Source organism: Somniosus microcephalus, chromosome 6 (genome assembly GCF_052327205.1).
Source record: "Somniosus microcephalus isolate GS21.2 chromosome 6, FLI_Smic_1.0, whole genome shotgun sequence".
Lineage (NCBI taxonomy): Eukaryota > Metazoa > Chordata > Chondrichthyes > Squaliformes > Somniosidae > Somniosus > Somniosus microcephalus.
The window spans coordinates 65769641-65790891 of record NC_140992.1 but is presented as its reverse complement, the minus strand read 5'-3'; the positions used below and the strand labels follow the sequence as shown (position 1 = coordinate 65790891).

Genomic DNA, 21251 nt, shown 5'->3' with positions numbered 1-21251 from the left:
TAGGGTCCGATATCGCGCGGGAAACTGAGAAGTATGGTCAGCGCATCTGCCAGTGGCTTTTTAACTCAGCCACATTATTATCATTTTGCTTCCGGGTTTCCCATTCAATCAACGGTAGCGGGTGTGACGTGGACCCGCATGACGCGATCTCAACGCCAGTATTTAAAGAGACAATCCAAAGAAGTTGGAGGAGTTGGAGTTGGCAGGAAGAGAAAAGGAAGTCTCACAATGGAGTTGAGACACTCAAAGGCTTCGTCCCGCTTTACTGACGCCTCCCTTGATGTGCTGCTGGGGGCTGTGAGGAGTAGGAGAGAGATACTCTTCCCTAGCAACGGGAGGAAGAAGCATATAGTTACCGCGGATGTGACGTCATACTCAGACACATTAAAACACTGAGGTCACACCTGACCCCTCCCCCTCCCCCAAGTGGCTCACTGCCCAGGATACACTTTGTGAACCGGGGCCTCTTCCGGGACTGTTTGCCCGGGGACACAGTACCTCATCTGGGAACTGTCCCTGGAAAATGGGATGTATGGTCACCCTAGTTTAGTGGCACATTCACCTACACCCTGCTGTGCGCATCACCCCACCACCTCGCTCTGCTTTCTCAAGCCTACTCCATCACACCACTCCTCACACCCACTTACCTTGCACCCATCCTTCTCTTTCTATGCACTTCCTCACATCTCCATCTATTCACCTACCACTTCCAATCACCCTCATCCTTATGCAATTTCATGCCTCTCCCTCATAGTCACCCTCAACAAATGCACTCCATCCATCAACTGAACGCATGCTATTACACTCACTCATAGTCTGTGTTCTCCCTCCTTGCAGGAGAAGAGAGCACAGAACACCAGCGAGAGAGAGAGAACCGGAGGTGGCCCTCCACAGATTTCCCAATTGATAACTGCAGAGGAGGCGGCACTGGAAATCAGTGGAGTTTTGGCATCCCTGGCTGTCGGAGATGGGGAGACATAATTAAATAAAAGCCACCCACATGTCATGTTGACTTGGTTTCAACAGTGAGTGAAATATGATCATCTTCATAATGATAACTTGCAACATATTCTTACCTTGCCAGGACTAATTCATGCCTTTTATCTCCGACAGGGCCTTAACGCGTGCAGCAGATGTCATTGGAGGAATCCGACAATGAATCCTCAGAGGAGCTGAGTCCTTCTGAGGGTGCACCATCACCGGGCTCATGCCAGCTCAGATACTCGCACTTCAGTAGGACAAGTAAGGCAGATAATTGGGTTTTCACCTGGTGGCTCACATGTCACAAGTGAGCAAGAGCAGATGATGGTGACAGGCACAGCAGTGGAGAGTCTGCTCCATGCTCTGCTCAGCTGGACACAGATGCTGTACCCAGGGGCCATCGATGAAAAGGAGAATCATTGAGCAGCAGCAGATAATGTGCAATGCAGTGACAGGCCTTCAAAGTAGACTCACCATAATTACAGAGAAAATGGAGGAGTCTGCCTCAAGCATGAGTGGATTGATGTCGCAGGGCATTGAGATGATGTGTTCTTCCATGTATAGACTGGCCAGTGCCATGGAACATCAAACGCTGTAATCAAATGAGTCAATGCAGACTCTGGATGCCAACACTTCTGCCACCTTAAATAGGTTGACAGATACCTTAGCCTTAGAACCGTACTGCTCTGCACCAAAGCGTTCTTCAGCAAAGTGATAGCAGTGAAGTGCGGCTGGGCCATGAGAAAGATGATGGCGAAAGGGGACATGGAAGTGGGGACTCCACTAAAAGTGCTTCCACTTCTCATCCACTGCCCCCCTTAGTCTGTAGCTCACATGCTGCCTCGTCTTCCGATGGCCAAGTCTGCCCCTGCACAGGTGCAGGTGGAGCAGTCTTTGGCGGGGCCCTCACGGGCTTCAAAACCCACAGGACGTTGGCCAAGAGCATTTCAGCAGTCAAAGCAGGGATCTGAGCAGCCTACTCCACCTCTGCTGAAGCCACAGGGGTTGCACCACGTAGGAGTAGCAGAAAAAGGAAGAGTAAGGCTTTGTAGTTGCACAACGGTATGCACATGGGTGTCTTTGAAATGTTGTTTTGATACATTTCTGTTGTTTATTTAGGCCACATAAATGTTATTCTTTTTTACCACTTTCCCATTTTGTCCATTCTTGGGTGCTGGGTGATAAGTCGCCGTTTAACTAGTTTGGTGATGAATGGGAAGACATGAATTGATCGAGACCAATGGGGGATGTTCAAGGGGTGGTTGGTTGGTTCCCGGACTGCTTTGTGTCCGTGGCATTGGTGTGGGGGGGGGAAAAGTGGCAGTTGCATTTCCTTGTCACATGGGTTCACTGGTGCAACCTAAGTGAACCTTGCATTTATAAGGGCATCCTGGGCAGCAGTGTGAGCAGCTGTGGGTGCATTGCCTTCATGATCCTCCTCCTCCTCCTCTTCTTCCTCCTCCCCCTCCGAATTGTCCAAGGAGGATCTGAGCTGTTCGCCTTGTTCTTCCTGTAGGTCCAAGCCTCTCTGCTGCGCAATGTTGTGCAGAACGCAGCAAACCACGACCATTCTGGAGACCCTGGCTGGTACGTACTGAAGGGCACCTCCAGATCTGTCTAGGCACCTGAAGCGCATCTTCAGCTTGCCGATGGCCTGTTCAATCACATATCTAGTGGTGATATGGCATTCATTGTAGCACTGTTGGGCTTCAGTGGTCGGGTTTCTATCGGATGTCATGAGACAAGTTTGGGTATCCCTTGTCGTCTCGCAGCCACCTCTTAAGTCTGCTTCCCGGTCTAAAGACATCAGGGAGCTTGGACTGTCTCAGGACGAAAGCATCATGGCAGCTGCCCGGGAATCTTGCATAAAGATCTTTTTGTGGTTGCACACCAGCTGCACATTGATGGAGTGGAAGCCCTTGCGGTTGGCGAATAATCCTGGTTGTTCTGGGGCTGCCTGGTTTGCCACGTGTGTGGGAAGCCAGCCAGAGCTGCAAACACGAGCGCCCGCTCATTCTGACTGGCATCATCGCAGGTGAAGTTGACATAATTGCCAGGCCTGGCAAACAGCCCATCAGTTACCTGTCTTATACATTTGTGGGCCACTGACTAGGAGATCCTGCATACGTCTGCGGCTGAGCCCTGGAAGGATCCGGAGGCAAAAATGTTGAGGGCGGTGGTGACTTTGACAGGCATTGGTAACACGTGGCCAGCAGGGATCAGGTCTTCTTCTCGGAGGCTGCAAATGTCTGCCACCACCTGATGCGACAACCTGAGCCTCCTGAGACACTGCTTGTTCTATCACATCAGGATGGGTGCCGCTTATGCTGCTGGTCATGTTACTCCTCATCTGAGGTTCAATCTAAGGCAGCATAAGCGGCACCCATCCTGATGTGATAGAACAAAAGTTCAAAGTGTAGATCAAATCTCCAAAGTGTTGGAGAAACCTCCAAAGTGTAGAAAGTAACCTCTCAACAAAAGTACTGTGAACAAACCCTTTGCCACTATCAGGTAAGAAAGCAGCTGTGAGTACTGAGTATTGCCATTATTTCCCTGAGACTGATTCAGCCTCCTCAGTTGCCGCTGTGTACTTGCCTTGCTTTCACTGGCGAGTTTCAGGAAGTCAGGGAAACCCGTGGACCCAGCATTAAACTCAAAAGTGAGCTGAAAAATCGCTCTAATTGTGCGATTAACATATGTTAATTGGAAACCCGCCTCTCCCAAGGGGAGTGCATACACGCAGCCTAATGCGCTGGAGTGAAACCTGGAAATCGGCGGGTTGGCCGGCTTCCTGACGCGCTGCCAATTTTTTACCCCCCGCACCCAAACCCACGCACTCCACCAGGTTAAAATTCACCCCAAAGAAGGAGCTATTAGGAGAGGTAACTAAAAGGTTAGTCAAAAAACTGTTTTAAGGAGGAAAGGAAGGTGGAGGGGTTTAGGGAGGGGATTCCAGATGTGGGGATGAAGGCAGAGTTGCAAATGGTGGGGCGAAGGGATGGGTGATGCATAAGAGGCCAGAGTCAGAGGAGTGGAGAGTTTGGAGAGGAGAGGTTATAAGACTTAAAGAGGTTCCAGAAATAGGGAGGGATGAGGCCATGGAAGGATTTAAACAATGAGATGAGAATTTTAAACTTGAGGCAGTGGGGGACTGGAGCCAATGTAGGTCAGCGAAGACAGAGGATGGGCAAATGGAATGGTGCAGGGTAGGATATGGGTAGCTGAGTTTTTGGTGAACTGAATTTTACAGAACGTGGAGGTTAGGAAGCCAATCAGGAGAGTATTAGATTAATTGTTTTTGGAGATGACAAATTTATGGATGGAGGCAGGTGGTTGTTATGGAGGTGGAAGTGGGCAGCCTTTGTGAAGGCAAGGATGTGGGATCGGAATCTCAGCTTGAGGTCCAATAGGACACCAAGGCTGCGATCAATTCAGTTCAGCTTAGCAATGAAGAGGGAGGGGCTGAACTTGGTGGTGAGTGTACAGAGGTTTTTTTTTTGCAGAGGACAAAGATGATTGCTTTGGCCTTCCCAATGTTTAACTAGAGGAATTGTGGCTCATCTAAGACCGAACAACAGACAAGCAGTCTAGCAACACAGGTAGTAGACGGGTCAAGAAAGGTAGAGCTGGGTGTCATCAACATTTGTGTGAAAGCTGACTCAAAGTCTGAGGATGATGTTACCAAGGAGCAGCATGTAGATGTGCAAGAGGAGGGGACCTAGGATGGCTCCTCAGAGGACCCCGAGGTGACGGTGCAAGGGTGGGCGGAGAAGCCATTGGTTCATTGGTAGAAATGCTTTGGCTACAATTGGATAGGTAAGCAAGGCAGCCCCACCAAGCAAGGCAGCCCCACAAAGCTGGTCAATGGAAGAATGGCGTATGGAGGGGGATGGTGTGTTGACCGTATCAAGGGCTGCTGAGAGATCAAGAAGGACTAGAAATTGTTTGTTTGTTTGGTCTGTGTTGAGACTGACTACAAGCTTTTCCGTATTTTTCAAATTCACTATATTTAGTTTTTCGGTTTTTATATGTAAAAAACTCAACTAGTCTGGCAGTAGTCTGTCACTACAAATGAAGACATTGCATGTTGTGTTTCTTTTTCCGCAGTATGGATTATGGCCTTTAGAGGTACAGTTATTGTTTAATGTTATAGATCACTAATAAAAATGGATGTGCTGTCTACTGGTAAAAGTGTTTCTTTGTCTACCCCACCTCCCAAAGAAAGGTTGAACAGGAAAAAATGGAAGAAAAGTTGCAAGAACAAGACCTTTTACTGAATGCTGCAAGAGCAAATATTTCAGCAGAGCTACAAAGTGCAGTGAATGAGAAGCAACAGCTGAAAAATGAGTTGTGAGTATTAGATTTGCCATTGATCTATCTAGTCATGATCGAAGAAGCAATCTGATGCACTATAGTCCATTTTCATTATTTATCACCACATTATTATCGGGTCACCTGGACTTAGAAATATTTACTAGTTATAAGTTTTCAAATAATAATATGCATTTTCTAAGGGGACTAGATTTTCTTTTGGAGTGGATTTGCCGCCTAGAATAGCCAGGACAAGACTTCCACCCCACTGCCCTAAATCCATCGTGACCCTGGCTCATTTTTCTGGGACAGGAGTCATAATTTATGCTAGGCTGGCTACTGGTGGGGTCTCTATCATTAAAAGAGAGTCCACTGTTGCAAGGGAACAAACCTGACAAAAACCGAGAGGAGAACTGAGAAGAGTTCCTGCAATCTGGGATGGAGGGGATCCTGGTGTCCAATAGGACTGGGAGGAGCTGTCAGAGAATTGGGAGAGACAGTCTGGCAGTATTGGGTGTTGCTGGGATATGGCAAGTTGTGCACAAATCTATTTATTTAATTGTGGTGCCAGAGGAGCACTGATTTATTTGTTGACCTAGTTGTGGTGGGTGAGGAGCACATTTTTATGTACTCTTATTTTATCTGTAAGCATGTCACAATAGTTCCACCAGTATAATTTGAAGAAATATTCTTTTATTATTCAGCTATATGATATAAAAGTACACTGCAAATGTTTTTCTTTTTCCTTTTTATTATAACTCATCAGAGAAGCTTTAAGATTAGAGCATATTGAGATACAACAGAAATTTGAAACAGTGGAGAAAAAGGCAACAGCAGAGAAGCTGCTTCTTGAGTCTTCAGTTGCCCACCTGAAAGAGAACCTAAAGACTGCTGTTAATGAATGTGAACTTGTTAAACAGGAAAAGGAGAGCCGACTGGACCAGGTAAATACCTTCTTGTCCTAAATTTGGTGTCAATTGCAGAGCAAAGGGATGCCAGCTTCTCACAGTGGTTGATGCTGTTAAAAGTGGCATGTTACAATCTATCAATATTATACTTTTAATTTTAATTAAAAAACTATTTGTGTTATACCTAAGAAAGTTAAATAATTCAAAAAATGTTTTAAATTTTGCTTCTTGAGTTCTACCCTCTTCAGAATTGTTGACCCAAAAAATTATTGAAATTTGCAATACGTTGCACCTGTATTTATATTGGTGATCTTAGGATATGTGAACTGTAATTTTATGTAGTTCATAAAATTATTCAGTTCATATTTGTTAACTTTGCTGTTTTGCTTGGGCTTTTTCCAACACTCTTTTCTTATGGAGCTGGCTTGACGACAGGTTCTGTAAGCAGACGGTGCCCTCTACAGTCTGAAACCTGCAGCTTTTGTTCTCTGTTGTACTGAGTTAACATAGCCCAGATAAAACAATTAGCCCTGATTATGGTAAATTGCTTACTGGAGCTCACAAAGGATTACCACTACATCCCCTGACACTTCTGAAGTGCAAATTATCAAAATTTAGAATCACTTTGTGCAGGCCAAAAATACTGATTCAATTTATTTTCAATTAGATGATTAGATAAAGAGAAAATACTGCAAAGTACAAGTGATAATTTATAATGTATACAACTGGGATCATTATAAAATGAGTCTATTCTCTTAGCTCCATCTGGAAAACTCTTGAAATGACACAGTCTCTTGCTGTAATATGTGAATGGCTGCTTATGGAGCTTTGTACACCCCAAATGTATGTCAGCCAAATTCTAGAACTAAAAACCAGCAGCCAGCCCTGGAACTTTATCCATCTGATTTCCTTTTAATATAGAAGCAATTTGTTTACAGATTGCCTTTCATTTAGCATTCAACATTTAGGAGAGTGCAAACTGCATGCAATCAACAAGATAGCTGGGAATCGAATAATGCGCCAAGTTTTTGGGAGGCCAGGCAATGTGAGCAATATTTCCTCTCATCAAATTTCAACAAATTTCCAATAAACAAATTGTTAGCTGTAACAGAATACCAAACTGCACCTGGGTAATGTGAATTTGACACCTTTAAAAAGAATTAACAAAATTATGCAATTTGGAGTGAAGTGTTTTGGCCCCTTTGAAGTACAAACAACGGGGGTAATCTTAAATAAAAACAGAAAATGCTGCAAATACTCAGCAGGTCAGGCCGCATCTGTGGAGAGACAAACAGAGTTAACATCTCAGGTCAATGACCTTTCATCAGAATGGGGGTAATCTTAACATGGGTTTGGGTCGGGTGGATAGTTGAAGGCTGTGAAATTTGGCACCTTAGCGTCGGCTGATAAGGCCGGATTCGGAGAAAAAATGCCAGCCGCCTCGTTTCCGCCCACTTTCAGCGTGGACCACGATGACGCCATTTTGGGCAGGTCGGCAGTGCAGCCATTGCCTGTGCTCGTTGGAAAAATGGTAATGAGTCCGATCACGATGTCAATCAGCGTGCAACACTGATCTGACGCACAACCTGCTATTTTGGACATCGCTCAAATGTACATCCTCTCCAAAACACGCACAGCTGAACGTGCATTCAGCTGCATGATGGACCCCCACCACCAGCACTATTTAAAGGGACACATGCAACTTCAGTTAAGTTTTGATTTTTGCTTTTGTGCTGGTTCCTGTGCAGTTTATTTGAGTAGTTTCTTGGTGTAAGACATTTAAAAAGTTGCTTAAGTGTGCAGGGAGTGCTGCTGGACCTTTGCGAGGTTTTGGCTCTTTTAATTTAATTAATTCAATTTTATTTGCCATATGTACTAGTACAATGGAATGCTTACTCCCTGTAGGGACACGTCAGCTATTCTTACAGCGCAGTGTTCAGAAAGTCAATTCTTTGGCACCCAGTGGCAGTGGGAGCACGATGTCCCTCAGCCGCTCCGTCCTCCTCATCACCGCGGCCTCCTCCTCACTGTTGCCGGCTCAGCTCCACGTGTGGTGGCCTGCTTCTCCCGCTCACCCTCTGGCCACCATTCCCGGCTCCCCTCCTCCCAGTTGGACTGCGAGTCGTCGTGGCTGCTGCTGCTGCTCGATGCGCTGCGCTGCCTCCGCCCGACTCACCGAACACATCCTCCGGTCGCCGCGGCCTCCACCTCACCGTCGCCGGCTCCACGGTCCGATGGCCCAAGGAAGGCCTCTGAGAACACCACTTGCTCCCAGTCCTGGGGGCTCTAGTTGAAGTTCCCCTTGGGCTGCAGCATGACATGGAGATGAAGCAGAGGCAGCAAAGTGGACAAGCTGCTCGCAGAGGGAGGAAGAGATGGAGGAAGAAGAGAAAGAAGCGGAAGGGGAGAAGGAGGAGGAAGCAGAAGGAAGGAGGCAACCCAGACACACCCTTTCTGGCAGGAATATCTGGGATCGAATCATTCGCCTGCGGTACCAGTGAACACAACCCCAATTCCCCTTTCAATATTTGTCCCACACCTTACCTTCCCTCTGTTACTGACCATCACAGCGTCCGCTTGGCCACAATGCTGAAATAAAAGCCACCACAAAGCAAAGTTTCCAGTCGAACTTTATCCATATATGCATCCAATATTACATCAAAAAATCAACTAATCACCTTGTGCATTCCCTTAGTGACTGTCTTCCTTGTGCATTTGTCTATCCTAGTGCTGCTATGCAGTGCTACCCCAGTGGCTACAGCCTGGCTGGTGGAAGGCTGCTGACTTTCAGTGGGGGACACTGCAGATGGCCTTGCAGGATGACCTCGAGGAACTGGTGGCTGGGAGTGTGAAATCGAGTGACGGTGTTTCTTGCTCTTCTTCACTCTCCTCTCCCTCTTGTTCAACCACTGGCTGGGCAGGCTGGATTTCTTGGGTGTCTGAAATGAGGAAGGCACAAGGGTAGGGTTGTGGTGAGGGGAGGGGGGTAAAGCAAGAGGTGATCCTGTACAAACAAATCAAACTGACTGATCAACTATAAAGGTGTAGATAGATTAGGAAGTTGGGCTGGGAAATAGTAAATGTAACTCTGTCTCTGTCCTGTGATCTGTGTTCTTTCTAAGCGCTAAACAACTCGAAATCCTGTTGGCCTTATTTACTGTTGCTGCACACTTTGCAGATGGTTTCAATGAACTGTTCACCAGTACCCCCAAATGCTTTTCTTGTTAGCTTATAGGAAACAGCACACCATGTGAAGAATGAGATCTCCTCTCATTCTTCTGGAAAAAAAAAAATCTCATCGAAACTTATAAAATTCTAACAGGACTAGATGCTGGAAGGATGTTCCCGATGGTCGGGGAGTCCAGAACCAGGGGTCACAGTCTAAGGATAAGGGGTAAGCCATTTAGGACAGAGATGAGGAGGGATTTCTTCACCCAGAGAGTGGTGAACCTGTGGAATTCTCTGCCAAAGAAGGCAGTAGAGGCCAATTCATTAAATATATTCAAGAAGGAGTTAGATATATTTCTTAAGGCTAAAGGGATCAAGGGATATGGAGAGAAGGCAGGAACAGGGTACTGAATTTGGATGATCAGCCATGATCTCATTGAATGGCGGAGCAGGCTCGAGGGGCCGAATGGCCTACTCCTGCTCCTATCTTCTATGTTTCTATGGTTACACCATGTGCAGCTTGTAAATCAGAAGAGATTGTGGGATGAGGGGGAAGTAGGATGTAAGAAGGAGGATAATGTATGAGGATACCAGCATCTTGTATTCTTTCAGTTCATCCGCTGGCCATGGCCCTGTCAAGAATGGCCAGCAGCGTCTCCTCCAAGCAGGTGAGATGAAGCTAGGAATGTGAGGTGTGCTTCATGTTTGGTAGAGATTGTTGGTAGGTGAGTGATTGGGGGGGTCATGCATTGAGCAGTATGTGAGGCTAGTGGTGCAATTGGTAGGAGCCGGCTTTTGAAGATGCATTCACTGACCTTGACCACTCGTCTCAAGTTATGACATATCTTTGGGCACTGGAGCCATATCCTGGGGGCGACACTGCTGGCTGTGACGGCCTTGGCGACCTGGTCCCACATCCTTCTTTCTGGAGGGCCTCCTGGCCCCCTGCAGCTAGAGGACCTCTCTTCCAGTGTTGACCCCCCTGCACAAAGGCCTCGATTGCTGTGTCCTAGACCATGGGTGCCCTTTCACTGGCCTGTTGAGCCATTTGGGTTAGTGCTGAAGCACTTTTAACATTTTTCATCACCAGAAGACAGCTCACCTTTAAGAGGTGCAGAATGCCTTTAAGAGACGCATGCTAGCTTTAAGTGAAGCTAGCCTTGCGCGAACATCATGAACTTCGGCCCCCTGCTGAGTGCACGGCCTGTCAGTGGCTCATTCAGCGCTGGGCTGTGCGCTGCAATCATGTAAAGTAGCAGGGCTGAACTCCTTTCAACGGGCATGGGCAGATCGCGCATCGTGGTGCCCGCGCCCATTTTTGAGCTTTATCAAATTTCACCCCCAAATGTTTAAAGTCTGAAACAGGCCTCGGGGAAACCCAGCAGGTAAAAGGATGCGAGAAGGGCCGGATCCATCAGTTAAGTGCTTTTACAGCACTGCTTCAGGGCTAGGAGGAGCAGGAGTGTTCCCAACAAGCTAACCTGTAAACACCCCCTTCACCTCCACGATCTCCCCCTGTCTTCCCTGTGATCATCGACTCCCCCTGTTATCACGGGCCCCCTCCCCGTGATTATTGACCCACCCGCCCCCCCCCCCATCTCCCTGCCCCCTCTGATCTCTCCCTGCTCCACCAATCTCCAATGCCCCCAATGTTCTCTCCCTGATTCCCCCAACTCCGACTCTCCAACCCCCTCCGCCCCCCGATCCCCCACCTCTGTCTCCGGTGTCCGACCTCCCTCCGATCACTCCCCGATACCCCCTTTCTTCCACCATCCCTCCGCGATCACGGTCTCCCTGCCCCTGGTAAATATCGGGGCCAATGAATCGTCTCATTGCTTCAGGGTGTATAACGGGTGGCAGATGCGATACTGACCACTTCGCGTCCCCGCCCAAGTCGAATTTCAATCCAACACCTTTGTCAATTCTAACTGCAGTACTTAACAATTACCACAGGGTGGCATTGTAGTGGTGCATTTACTGGAGAGTAGATGGCCCAGAAATTCGGGTCTCCACGGGTGAGTACGCATGGGGTACTCACCCGTAAGCCCAGTAAGCCCAATGGAAGTGCCGGTTTCGTGCATGCACTGCGCATGCGCGGGAAATCGGCACTTCCGTTCCCCTGAAAGAAGGGGTTAAGAGGTGGAACGTGTGCGCGGGAGAGGCAGCGCGTGCGCATTGAACTTACGTTTTTTTTGCAGGTTTTCCCGGGAAGGTAAGTCTCCAGAAGTTAGACATGTAAAAAGCAGTCGCAAGGCCTGCTTTTAACAAGGTAAGTGGTGAATTAATTAAAATTAAAACATTTTTTCCACAGGTTTATTATTTTTAAATACTTTAAAGAAAGGTACGTTTATTTTTAGCCCCGTTAGAAAATGTAATTAATTTTTTCAAATATTTAAATTATTGTTTAAAATAGTTATTTCATGTAATTTTTAGTTTATTTTAAAAATGTGATTTAAAAAAAAAAATTATTTGAGGTTTTAGTGATGTTTTGGGGCTTATAGTATTTATAGGTTTGACAGCCCTTCCTGTCAAACTTATGAATGAAGCATTCTCTGCTACCATTGGCTCTCCATGGCCCACATGATCCCAGGGGACGCATCGAACTAACTGCGCCCCTGGGATACGCAAGCACTGCGCGCCGGCAGTTGGAGTAGGCCCAGGATCGCAATTCCACGGGGTCCTACAGCTCAACAGCTGGCGCGCAAGGTAAGTGCAGGTCGGAGGCTTGCACCCGCGGGAAGCCTCCGACCCAAATTTCTGGGCCGATATCTTGCTAAAGGTAAGTAAGGCAGTTCATTGTACTCACCTCGGGACCCACAGAAATCTTGTCTTCGCGTCCCTCACCACTCTCGTCTTTGCCAAATAGATTAGGTTCCACTCCTGGACCCATTCTACTTGCCAGCCCATTTAGTTTAGCAGCAGTATTGCCGCTGCTGAAGTGCCTCATTTCCTCAGCGTTTGCTAGCTGGCCAATGGGCCATTCTGCTTGTAACTGCTGGCTTGGTCACTTGCCTGCCTGCCAACGCACCGGCTCACCTCGCTGGTCCAGCTTTCTGCTTGGTTCCCCTGCTCCATGGCCACCCTCTACATCCAACCAGGCCTGAAACCTCCACCTCGCTAGTCTAGTCTGTTCGCTCACTTGTCTCGCTGCTCTTCCAGTAATGCAGCCTTCTTCCCTGTCCTTCTTGTGGGAACGCCATAAGCACAAAGAAAGCAGCAGTTCAACGATAATGCCCACCACCACCGTCTCAGGGTAACTAGGGATGTGCAGTAAATGCAGCTGTGTCAGCATTTCCCACATCCTGAGAACAGTAATTAAAAAAATTAATCCATGGAAATTTAAAGAGACTCCTGGTTTCAGGTACCTAACAATGGTTTGCTTCATGTGTCTTATGTATTTCAGTTGGGGTAAATATTGCTTTGTAGAAAATAGGCTTGGTAAGTTAATTTAAATTCTGCTTATTCTTTGTAATAGGCGCATCTAGTTTGGTAGCTAATGACTGAGAAATCCCACTGTATTGCAGCCCAGAACCTCAATTTGTGTTTTTTTGTTTCAAGAAATTGTGTCCTATATATTATAGCTTGCAAAAGTCAACTATTGTTTGTTTTCCTGGCAGGCAAATAACATAACAGATAAAATTACAAAGGAGAAGAACATATTGGAGAAACAACTCACTGAAAACCAGGTGCAGTAGTAATAGATTACTTGGTATCAATCTTGTATGTCTTTAAATACACCACATTTTTACAGTAGCCTTTGGGAACAAAGAATGCTAGTGATGAGTATGGTGCTGAGATACTGTGGGAAATTGGACAGAGTTATAGTGAAAATGTACTATAATTGCACTTCACACTAGTGAATTACTGGAATGTGTCAATGCATCCATTCATTTGGCTTCATTTAGCATCAGCAGTAAGTTACAATTTAGGTCAGATAATGAGACATTACCTGCTTGGGAACTTGTAGAAATTTACTGCTTCAAACTTATCTAAAGTGCCGTATGTCTGGCATTCTGAAAATAGGATTAAAAGTTTGTAGAGGCTCTTGATGAAGTTAAAATAAATGTCATGATTTTGTTAAGCTTATTTAGATAACAAGCAACAGTGCAGATTACTACTTGAAAATATAACCATCTCATTTAAACTGAATGGAAAAAAGTCACACAAGGTACAGAAGAAAATGATCCTTTTTAAAATTCACACTGAGGAAAACTTAGTTTCTGTCAGTCAGATGGCTGTGGGTTCAAGCCTTATTCCACACCTGAAGCACGTAAATTAGGATGGCACTCCTGTACAGTGCTGAGGGAGTGCTGTATTGTGGGAGTTGCCCTCCTTTAGGTGAGATGTTAAATCCAGGCCATGTTATACAGCATAGAAAGAGCCCATTCGGCTCATCGTGCCTCTGCCTGTCGTTGCTTGCCCAATTAAAGATCCATTGGCACTATTTAAAGAACAACAGGCCCAACATCCCTCCCTCAATCAACATCACCAAACTAAAGATTAACTGGTCATTCACCTCGTTGAGGTTAGTGGATCGTGCTATGTGCAAAATGGCTGCCATGTTCTCCTATATAACAACAATCACTGAATTCCAAAGTAAGTTAATGTGTTTGAAGCTTTTTAAGATATTTCCTTGTTTTATACTCATGACAATTTTCATGTTAAATTAGCAAATAGAAAAAAATGTATCCCACTGAGAGTAAAAATAAATATGTTCAGGCTCTCTGGGAGTGTAGAATTGTACTTTAACTTTATTTTGTTTTATTTGTGGTATAGCAACTTCATGCAGCCAGAGGCAACTATTATTGGCCAATGTCTCTCAAAATTGACCTTGCAGATTGCATGGAGTACAAAAGGAATTGGAGAAAATTGTACTGGGGCACTAATGGGCGTCCTGTAGAATTCTAATAAGCTAATGTATGCTCCAGCAATCCTAGTTCAGCAAGTAACTTTACATAGAGTATGGTACAGTCAGTTCATTGAATGCTGAAATGCAGCTGCAACAACACTTGACCCTAATAGATACACAGATTTAAACATCAGCAACTCTTCTGCCGTTATTCCACTTAAACTTTAAGAGGACTGATAGCTCAATAACTTTGATTTTGTAGAGGGTGGAGTTTCCCATGATTAATCCATCTTCATCAGGTCCACTAGGTTATCGTCCAAGAGGAAAAAATAGATTTTCTCTCAAATATTTCAAAAGTGCCTACAGTACCTCTGAGTGGATGTAGACTTTGTAGAACACTGGAACTGCTGATGGTGACATGTAGAACAGAACATTCTTGAGGATTCCACTATTAAGTTTTCCTGCCTTTTGTTTATCCCAATGTAGATGATGGGGTAGATTTTCAACTTGCTGCCTGGCGTTGTTGATCGGCCAGCCATTATAGAAACCACCTAATAATTCATTTCCATTAAAAGTTGAAAATCTATCCTCATGTTTCATCACCAAAACAAGGAATTGAATGTTTGTAACTGAAGTGCGTTTACAACCCTTATGGAGTGGAGCTGATGAGCTATTTCATGATCAGTCTTTCAGCATTACTGGTTAGTTCTTCAGATAGCTGAAGGTAATAACCATTTGCTTGCCCCTTCCTATTTCTGATTATCTACCTGCAGCATTCGGTTGTCATAAAATCATATAATAGTACAGCACAGAAGATGTCTGCGTTGGCTCTTTCGAAGAGTATTCCAGTTAGTCCACTCTTTCCCCATATTCCTGCAATTTTTTCTCCTTCAAGTTTTTATCCAATTCCCTTTCGAAGACTACAATTGAGTGTGTGCCCTCTGGTTATCAGCAATTGGAAAACCATTTCTCTTTATTTACTCTATCTAAACCCTTCATGGTTTTAAACACCTCCATCAAATCTCTTCATAATCTTTTCTGCTCTAAGGAGAAGAACCCAGCTTCTCCAGTCTATCCATGTAACTGTAATCCCTCATCACTGGAACCATTCTAGTAAATCTCTTCTGTACCTCCTCCAAAGCCTTCACATCCTTCCTAAAGTATGGTGCCCAGAAGAAGACACCATACTCCAGCTGGGGCTGATCTAGTGTTTTATATAGGTTTAGCATAACTTTATGGCTTTTGTAGTCTATGCCTCTATTTATAAAGCCCAGGATTCTATATGCTTTATTAACTGCTTTGTTAATCTGCCACCTTCAAAGATTTGTGCACAAACACCCCCAAGTCTCCTTCTTCTTGCACCCGCTTTAAAATTGTACCATTTAGCATGTATTCTCTCCTCATTCTTCCTATCAAAATGTATCACATCACACTTTTCTGCGTTGCATGTCACCTGCCATGTGTCCGCCCAGTCCACTAGCCTGTCTATGTCCTCTTGAAGTATATTACAGGAAACTTTCTGATATCCGGCACTGACGGGACCAAGCTGGTGCCGTACCATCAAAAGTGCCGGACATACCAGCGTTAATGTTGAGAGATACGGAACTGAAAAGCTCCGTGTGAATCAACAAACCCTGTTACAGCTTCAAAACAGTCGGCTGCAGCTGCAAGCGTCTCTAGCTGAAGCTGTTGCTATAGCTACAGACCTTGCAGTGCCTGACTGGGAAAAAAAAAGCAATGAGAACTAAAAAACTTATAGAAAACGACTCCTGATTTTTGCCGTTAGATCGAGTATTCCGGACATATAACCTCCGGATAAACCAAGTTTCCTGTACTATCTTCCTCAGTATTTACTACAGTTCCAAGTTTTGGGTCATCTGCAGATTTCGAAATTTTGCCCTGTACCCCCAAGTCCAAGTCATTAATGTATATCATAAACAGCAATGGTCCTAGTACTGAACCTTGGGGGAACTCCACTGTATACCTCCCTCCAGTCCGAAAAACAACCATTCCCCACAACTGTTTTATATCCCTTACTCAATTTTGTATCCATGCTGCCACTACCCCTTTTATCCCATGGACTTCAATTTTAATAACAAGCCTAATATGTGGTACTTTATCAAATGCCTTTTGAAAGTCCATGTACACAACATCAACTGCCCTCATCAAACCTCTCTGTTACCTCATCAAAAATCTCAATCAAGTTAGTCAAACACAATTTGCCCTTAACAAATCCGTGCTGGCTCTCCTTTATTCGAGCATGCTTGTCCAAGTGGCTGTTAATTTTCTCCCGGATTATTATTTCTTAAAGCTTCCCCACCACAACATTAAACTAACTGGCCTGTAATTGCCAGGTTTATCCTTCTCTCCTTTTTTGAACAAGGGTGCAACATTTGTAATACACCATTCCTTTGGCACCACCCCTGTATCTAAGGAGGATTGGAAGATTGTGGCCTGCTCTTCCACAATTTCTAACCTTCTCTCAGCAACCTAGGCTGCCTCCCATCCGGACCGGGTGACTTACCTACGTTAAGTTCTGCCAGCCTTCCTAGTATTTTCTCTTTATCTATTTTTATCTCATCTAGTATCCTGGCAACCTCCTTGTTTGCCATAGCTTTGGCAAAGTCCTCTTCCTTGGTAAACACCGATGCAAAGTAATCATTTAGTACGTAAGCCATGCCTTCTGCTTCCACCAATAGATCTCCATTTTAGCCCCTAATCAGCCCACCACTCCTCTGACAACCCTTTTACTGTTAATATGCCTATAGAAGACCTTTGGCTTCCCTTTATGTTAGCCGCCAATCTATTCTTGTACTGTCTCTTTGCCCCTCTTATTTCCTTTTTCACTTGTCCTCTGTCCTTTTTATATTCAGCCTGATTCTCCCTTATATTATCAAGCTGACATCTGTCATAAGCCCCCTTTTTTTGCTTCATCCTACTCTCTAACTCCTTCGTTATCCAGGGAGCTCTAGATTTGGTTGCCCTCCCTTTCCCCTTTGTGGGATTGTACCTAGACTATACCCAAACCATCTCTTTAAAGGCTGCCCATTGCTCCATTACATTTCTGCCTGCCAGTCTTTGACTCCAATTTACCCAGGCCAGATTCCTCCTCAGTTCGCTGAAATAGGCCTCTGCCAGTTAAGTATTTTTATTCTAGATTGCTCCTTGTCCTTCTCCATAACTAATCTAAACCTTATGATACTATGATCACTATTCCCAAGGTGCTCCCCGACTGTGACAATCTCCACTTGACCGACTTCATTCCCCAGGACTAGATCCAGGAATGCCTCCTTCCTCATTGGGCATGAAAATTCTCAAGAAAATTCTCCTGAGCACGTTTCAGAAATTCCTCCCCTTCTCTGTCCTTAACACAATCACTGCCCCATTGAATATTGGGGTAGTTAAAGTCTCCCATTATCACTTCTCTATAGTTCTTGCACCTCTCAGTAATTTATTTGCAAATCTGCTCCTTTATATCCTTCCCACTATTTGGTGGCCTATAAAATACACCAAGTAGCGTAATATCTCCTTTATTGTTTCTTACCTCCAACCAAATAGATTCTGTCTTTGACCCCTCAATGCTCTCTTTCTAGCGCTGTAATAATTTCCTTAATCAAAACTGCTACCTCTCCTCCTTTTATTTCCTTCCCTATCTTTCCTGACGACCTTGCACCCAGGAATATTAAGCATCCAATTCTCCCATTTTTTGAGGCAGATCTCAGTCATTGCCATTACATCATATCCCCACATGGCTATTTGCGCCTGCAGCTCACCAACCTTATTAACCACATTTTGTGCATTTACACACGTATTTTCTCTAATCCCACCTAATTCTGATTATTTTCGACTCTAACTGTCTCTCCCAGTCCTCTGTACACCTTGTTTTTACTTTTTAATACTACATCTTGGTGCCCAAACCCCAGCCAAATTAGTTTAAACCCTCCCCCACAGCACTAGTTAACTTGCCTGCAAGGATATTGGTCACAGCTCTGTTCAGGTGCAACCCGTCCATCTTGAACAGGTCCCTCGTGCCACAGAACTGGTCCCAATGTCCCAGGAATCTGAAGCCCTCCCTCCTGTACCATGTCTCTAGCTACACAGTAACCTGCCATATCTTCCTATTTCTACTCTCACTAGCGTGTGGCACTGGGAGTAATCCAGATATTACTACTTCTGAGGTCCTGCTTTTTAACTTCCTCCCTAGCTCCTTAAACTCTGACTGTAGGACCTCAATCCTCTTCCTACCTATGTTGTTGGTTATGACATGGTACACGACTTTTGGCTCTTCCGCTTCCCCCCGCAGAATGTTCTGCACCCTCTCCATGATGTCCCTTACCCTGGCACCAGGGAGGCAACATACCATCCGGGTCTCACAATATGGTAGCCTGTCTGTCTGTCCCCCGATTATCGAATCCCCAATTACTACTGCATTCCTACACTTTGCTGTACCTACCTGTGCAGTCCTTTGCCTCACGGTGCCAGGCTCGGGACTGCACTCGTTTGAGGTGTTGTCACCTCATGGGTATTCAATGCTGAATATTGGTTTGAGAGTGCCACACTCCTGGAGGATTCCTGCACTACCTGCCTCTTTCTACCCTTCCGGGTGGCCACCCACTTGCTATTCTGAACTCTGGCTGTGGGGTGACCACCTCCTGGAACCTGCGATCGAGGAAACATTCAGTCACCCGTATACTCCGCAGTGAATTCAGCTGCCCATCAAGCTCGGAAACCCTCGGTGTGAGTTTGAGCAGCTGGAGGCACAAGTATTGTACCAGTAATGATGATTTTGAAGATTTAAGATACAGTTCAGTTATGAGATTAAGTTCTGCTGGGTATGAAAAAAAGGATTGAGATAATTAGATAATTATTTAAAAAGATAAACATCTACATGGTAATTATTTTGATACTTATTGAAAGATTAACCATTTTTATGCAGCTTGAGGTGGGTGCATTGACTGCTGTCTTGAAGAAGCAAGAGAAAGAAAATGAACATCTTGCAGAGCGACTGGCAGCTCTCGAACATCAGCAGGTAGGCAGTAAAATCCTCAGAAGCAATCTTTACATACTATTAACAGCAACAACTTATATTTATGTAGCATCTTTAACATAATAAAACTTCCCAAGATGCTTCACAGGAGCGTTATAAAAAAAATTGACACCAAGCCATACAAGATGTTAGGGCAGATGCCCAAAAGTTTGGTCAAAAAGGTAGGTTTTAAGGAGCGTCTTAAAGGAGGAAAGAGAAGTGGAGAGGCAGAGAGATTTAGCGAGGGAATTCCGGAGCTTAGGACCTAGGCAGCTGAAGGCACGACCACCAATGGTGGAGCAATTAAAATCGGGGTTGTTCAAAAGGCCAGAATAGGCAGAGCGCAGAGGTCTACGGGGATTATTGGGCTGGAGGAGATTACAGAGACGAGGAGGGGCGAGTCCATGGAGGGATTTGAAAACAAGGATGAGAATTTTAAAATCAAGGCGTTGCTTAACAGGAAACCAATGTAGGTCAGCGAGCACAGGGTAGATGGGTGGGCGGGACTTGGTGTTAGTTAGGACACAGGCGGCAGAGTTTTGGATGACCTCAGGTTTATGGAGGGTAGAACTGGGGAGGCCAGCCAGGAGTGTGTTGGAATAGTCAAGTCTAGAGGTGATAAAGGCATGGATGAAGGTTTCGGCAGCAGATAAGTTGAGGCAAGGGCGGAGATGACCAATATTATGAAGGTGGAAATGGGCGGTCTTAGTGATGGAACGGATATGAGGTAGGAAGCTCAGTTCATTATCAAATATGACACCAAAGTTGCAAGCAGACTTGGTCAGCCTTTGACAGTTGCCAGGGAGAGGGATTGAATTAGTGGCAAGGGAATGAAGGTTGTGGGGTGAACCAAAGTCAATGGGCTCGATTTTGCCAGGACCGAGGAGGCGGGATTGGAGGCGTGTGAGGTGTTAAAATTGCAAAAAATGGCGTGTGGGCCTGATCCCGCCTCCGAGCAATTTTCCCAGAATCAAGGTTTCTGACCCCGTTTCCGTCCCGCCTCCAAGAGGTGGGATAGGCCCTTAAGGCCCTTAACAACCACTTAATTGCCTCTATAATCCAATTTTGAGAGGCCTTTCTGATTTTTAGACATTTCCCCCATCCTACACGCCTACTCTGGAACACGCCAGGTAATCCTGGCGGCCTCACAAGTGGATTGCTTAGTAACAGCTGCAGCTCCACCATTAAAAAGGAGTTTTCAGCAATCATCATTTGCAGGTGGCAGAACTTTGTTGTCTCAGGTCTGGGGGAACTTTTAGCGGCCTACTCATTGTTGTGGAAGTTTGGAGCCTGAGACCCATCTCCAGTGTGACCTCCTGGGAAACCCCTCTCCCCACCTTGACTGAGCGCTTCCTCAACTGAGGTATATAGCAGAAGCATGGGAACCATTTATTTCCTTTCTTCCTGGACATCAGAATCGGACAAAGACCAGCCGCGGCAGCAGCAGAACCCTGAACAACAGCAGGAGCAACAACAGGAGCGCCAAGCTGCTGCTCACCCACCTGAAACTGCACAGGCCAGAAGGCGCCAGAGCGCGACCACATTGCTGCCTGGGATGCAAGGGATGCACTCATGTTGGCCAGATTTGCTTAGCCTGCACAATCAAACACTTTTGTCTCGCACCTTCTTACCAGATCATCAACAATGGACAAGAACCTACGGATTCCTATCACTCTGACCACCATACTGAGAATTGCATGTCGCCCTAAGCCCTCAATGTGAAAGTCCCATTTGCGAAATGACACAGGCCAAAACTTCCAACAGTTTGCCATCAAATCTGTTTATGATACCATGACAAGGACGGCTGGTCCAAATACAATACATCACAGCACCCAAGTGACTACCCTTGTGACTACTTGTGCATTATCTTCCTCTTACGCGTGCTCCTACGTGGCGCTTCCCCTGTGGCTTCAGCAGATGTGGAGGCCCTTTGCTCACTTTCTTGCTGCTCCTGTCTCGACGCCTTTGGCGGGCGTCCTCTGGGGTTGGGAACCTGTGAGGGCTCGGC

At 45.6% G+C, this 21251-nt stretch overlaps 1 protein-coding gene across 3 annotated transcripts in view; it reads left to right on the top strand.

Moving 5' to 3' along the window:
- Nucleotides 1-21251, top strand: part of ccdc150 (coiled-coil domain containing 150) — a 133096-nt gene that overhangs the window by 27940 nt on the left and 83905 nt on the right. For all 3 annotated transcript variants that reach the window (XM_085990315.1, XM_085990314.1, XM_085990316.1), the window contains 4 exons: nt 5207-5331; nt 6059-6236; nt 12986-13054; nt 19154-19246. In XM_085990315.1, the coding sequence (XP_085846441.1) occupies nt 5207-5331; nt 6059-6236; nt 12986-13054; nt 19154-19246 (465 nt within the window). The remainder of the gene's footprint in view (nt 1-5206; nt 5332-6058; nt 6237-12985; nt 13055-19153; nt 19247-21251) is intronic.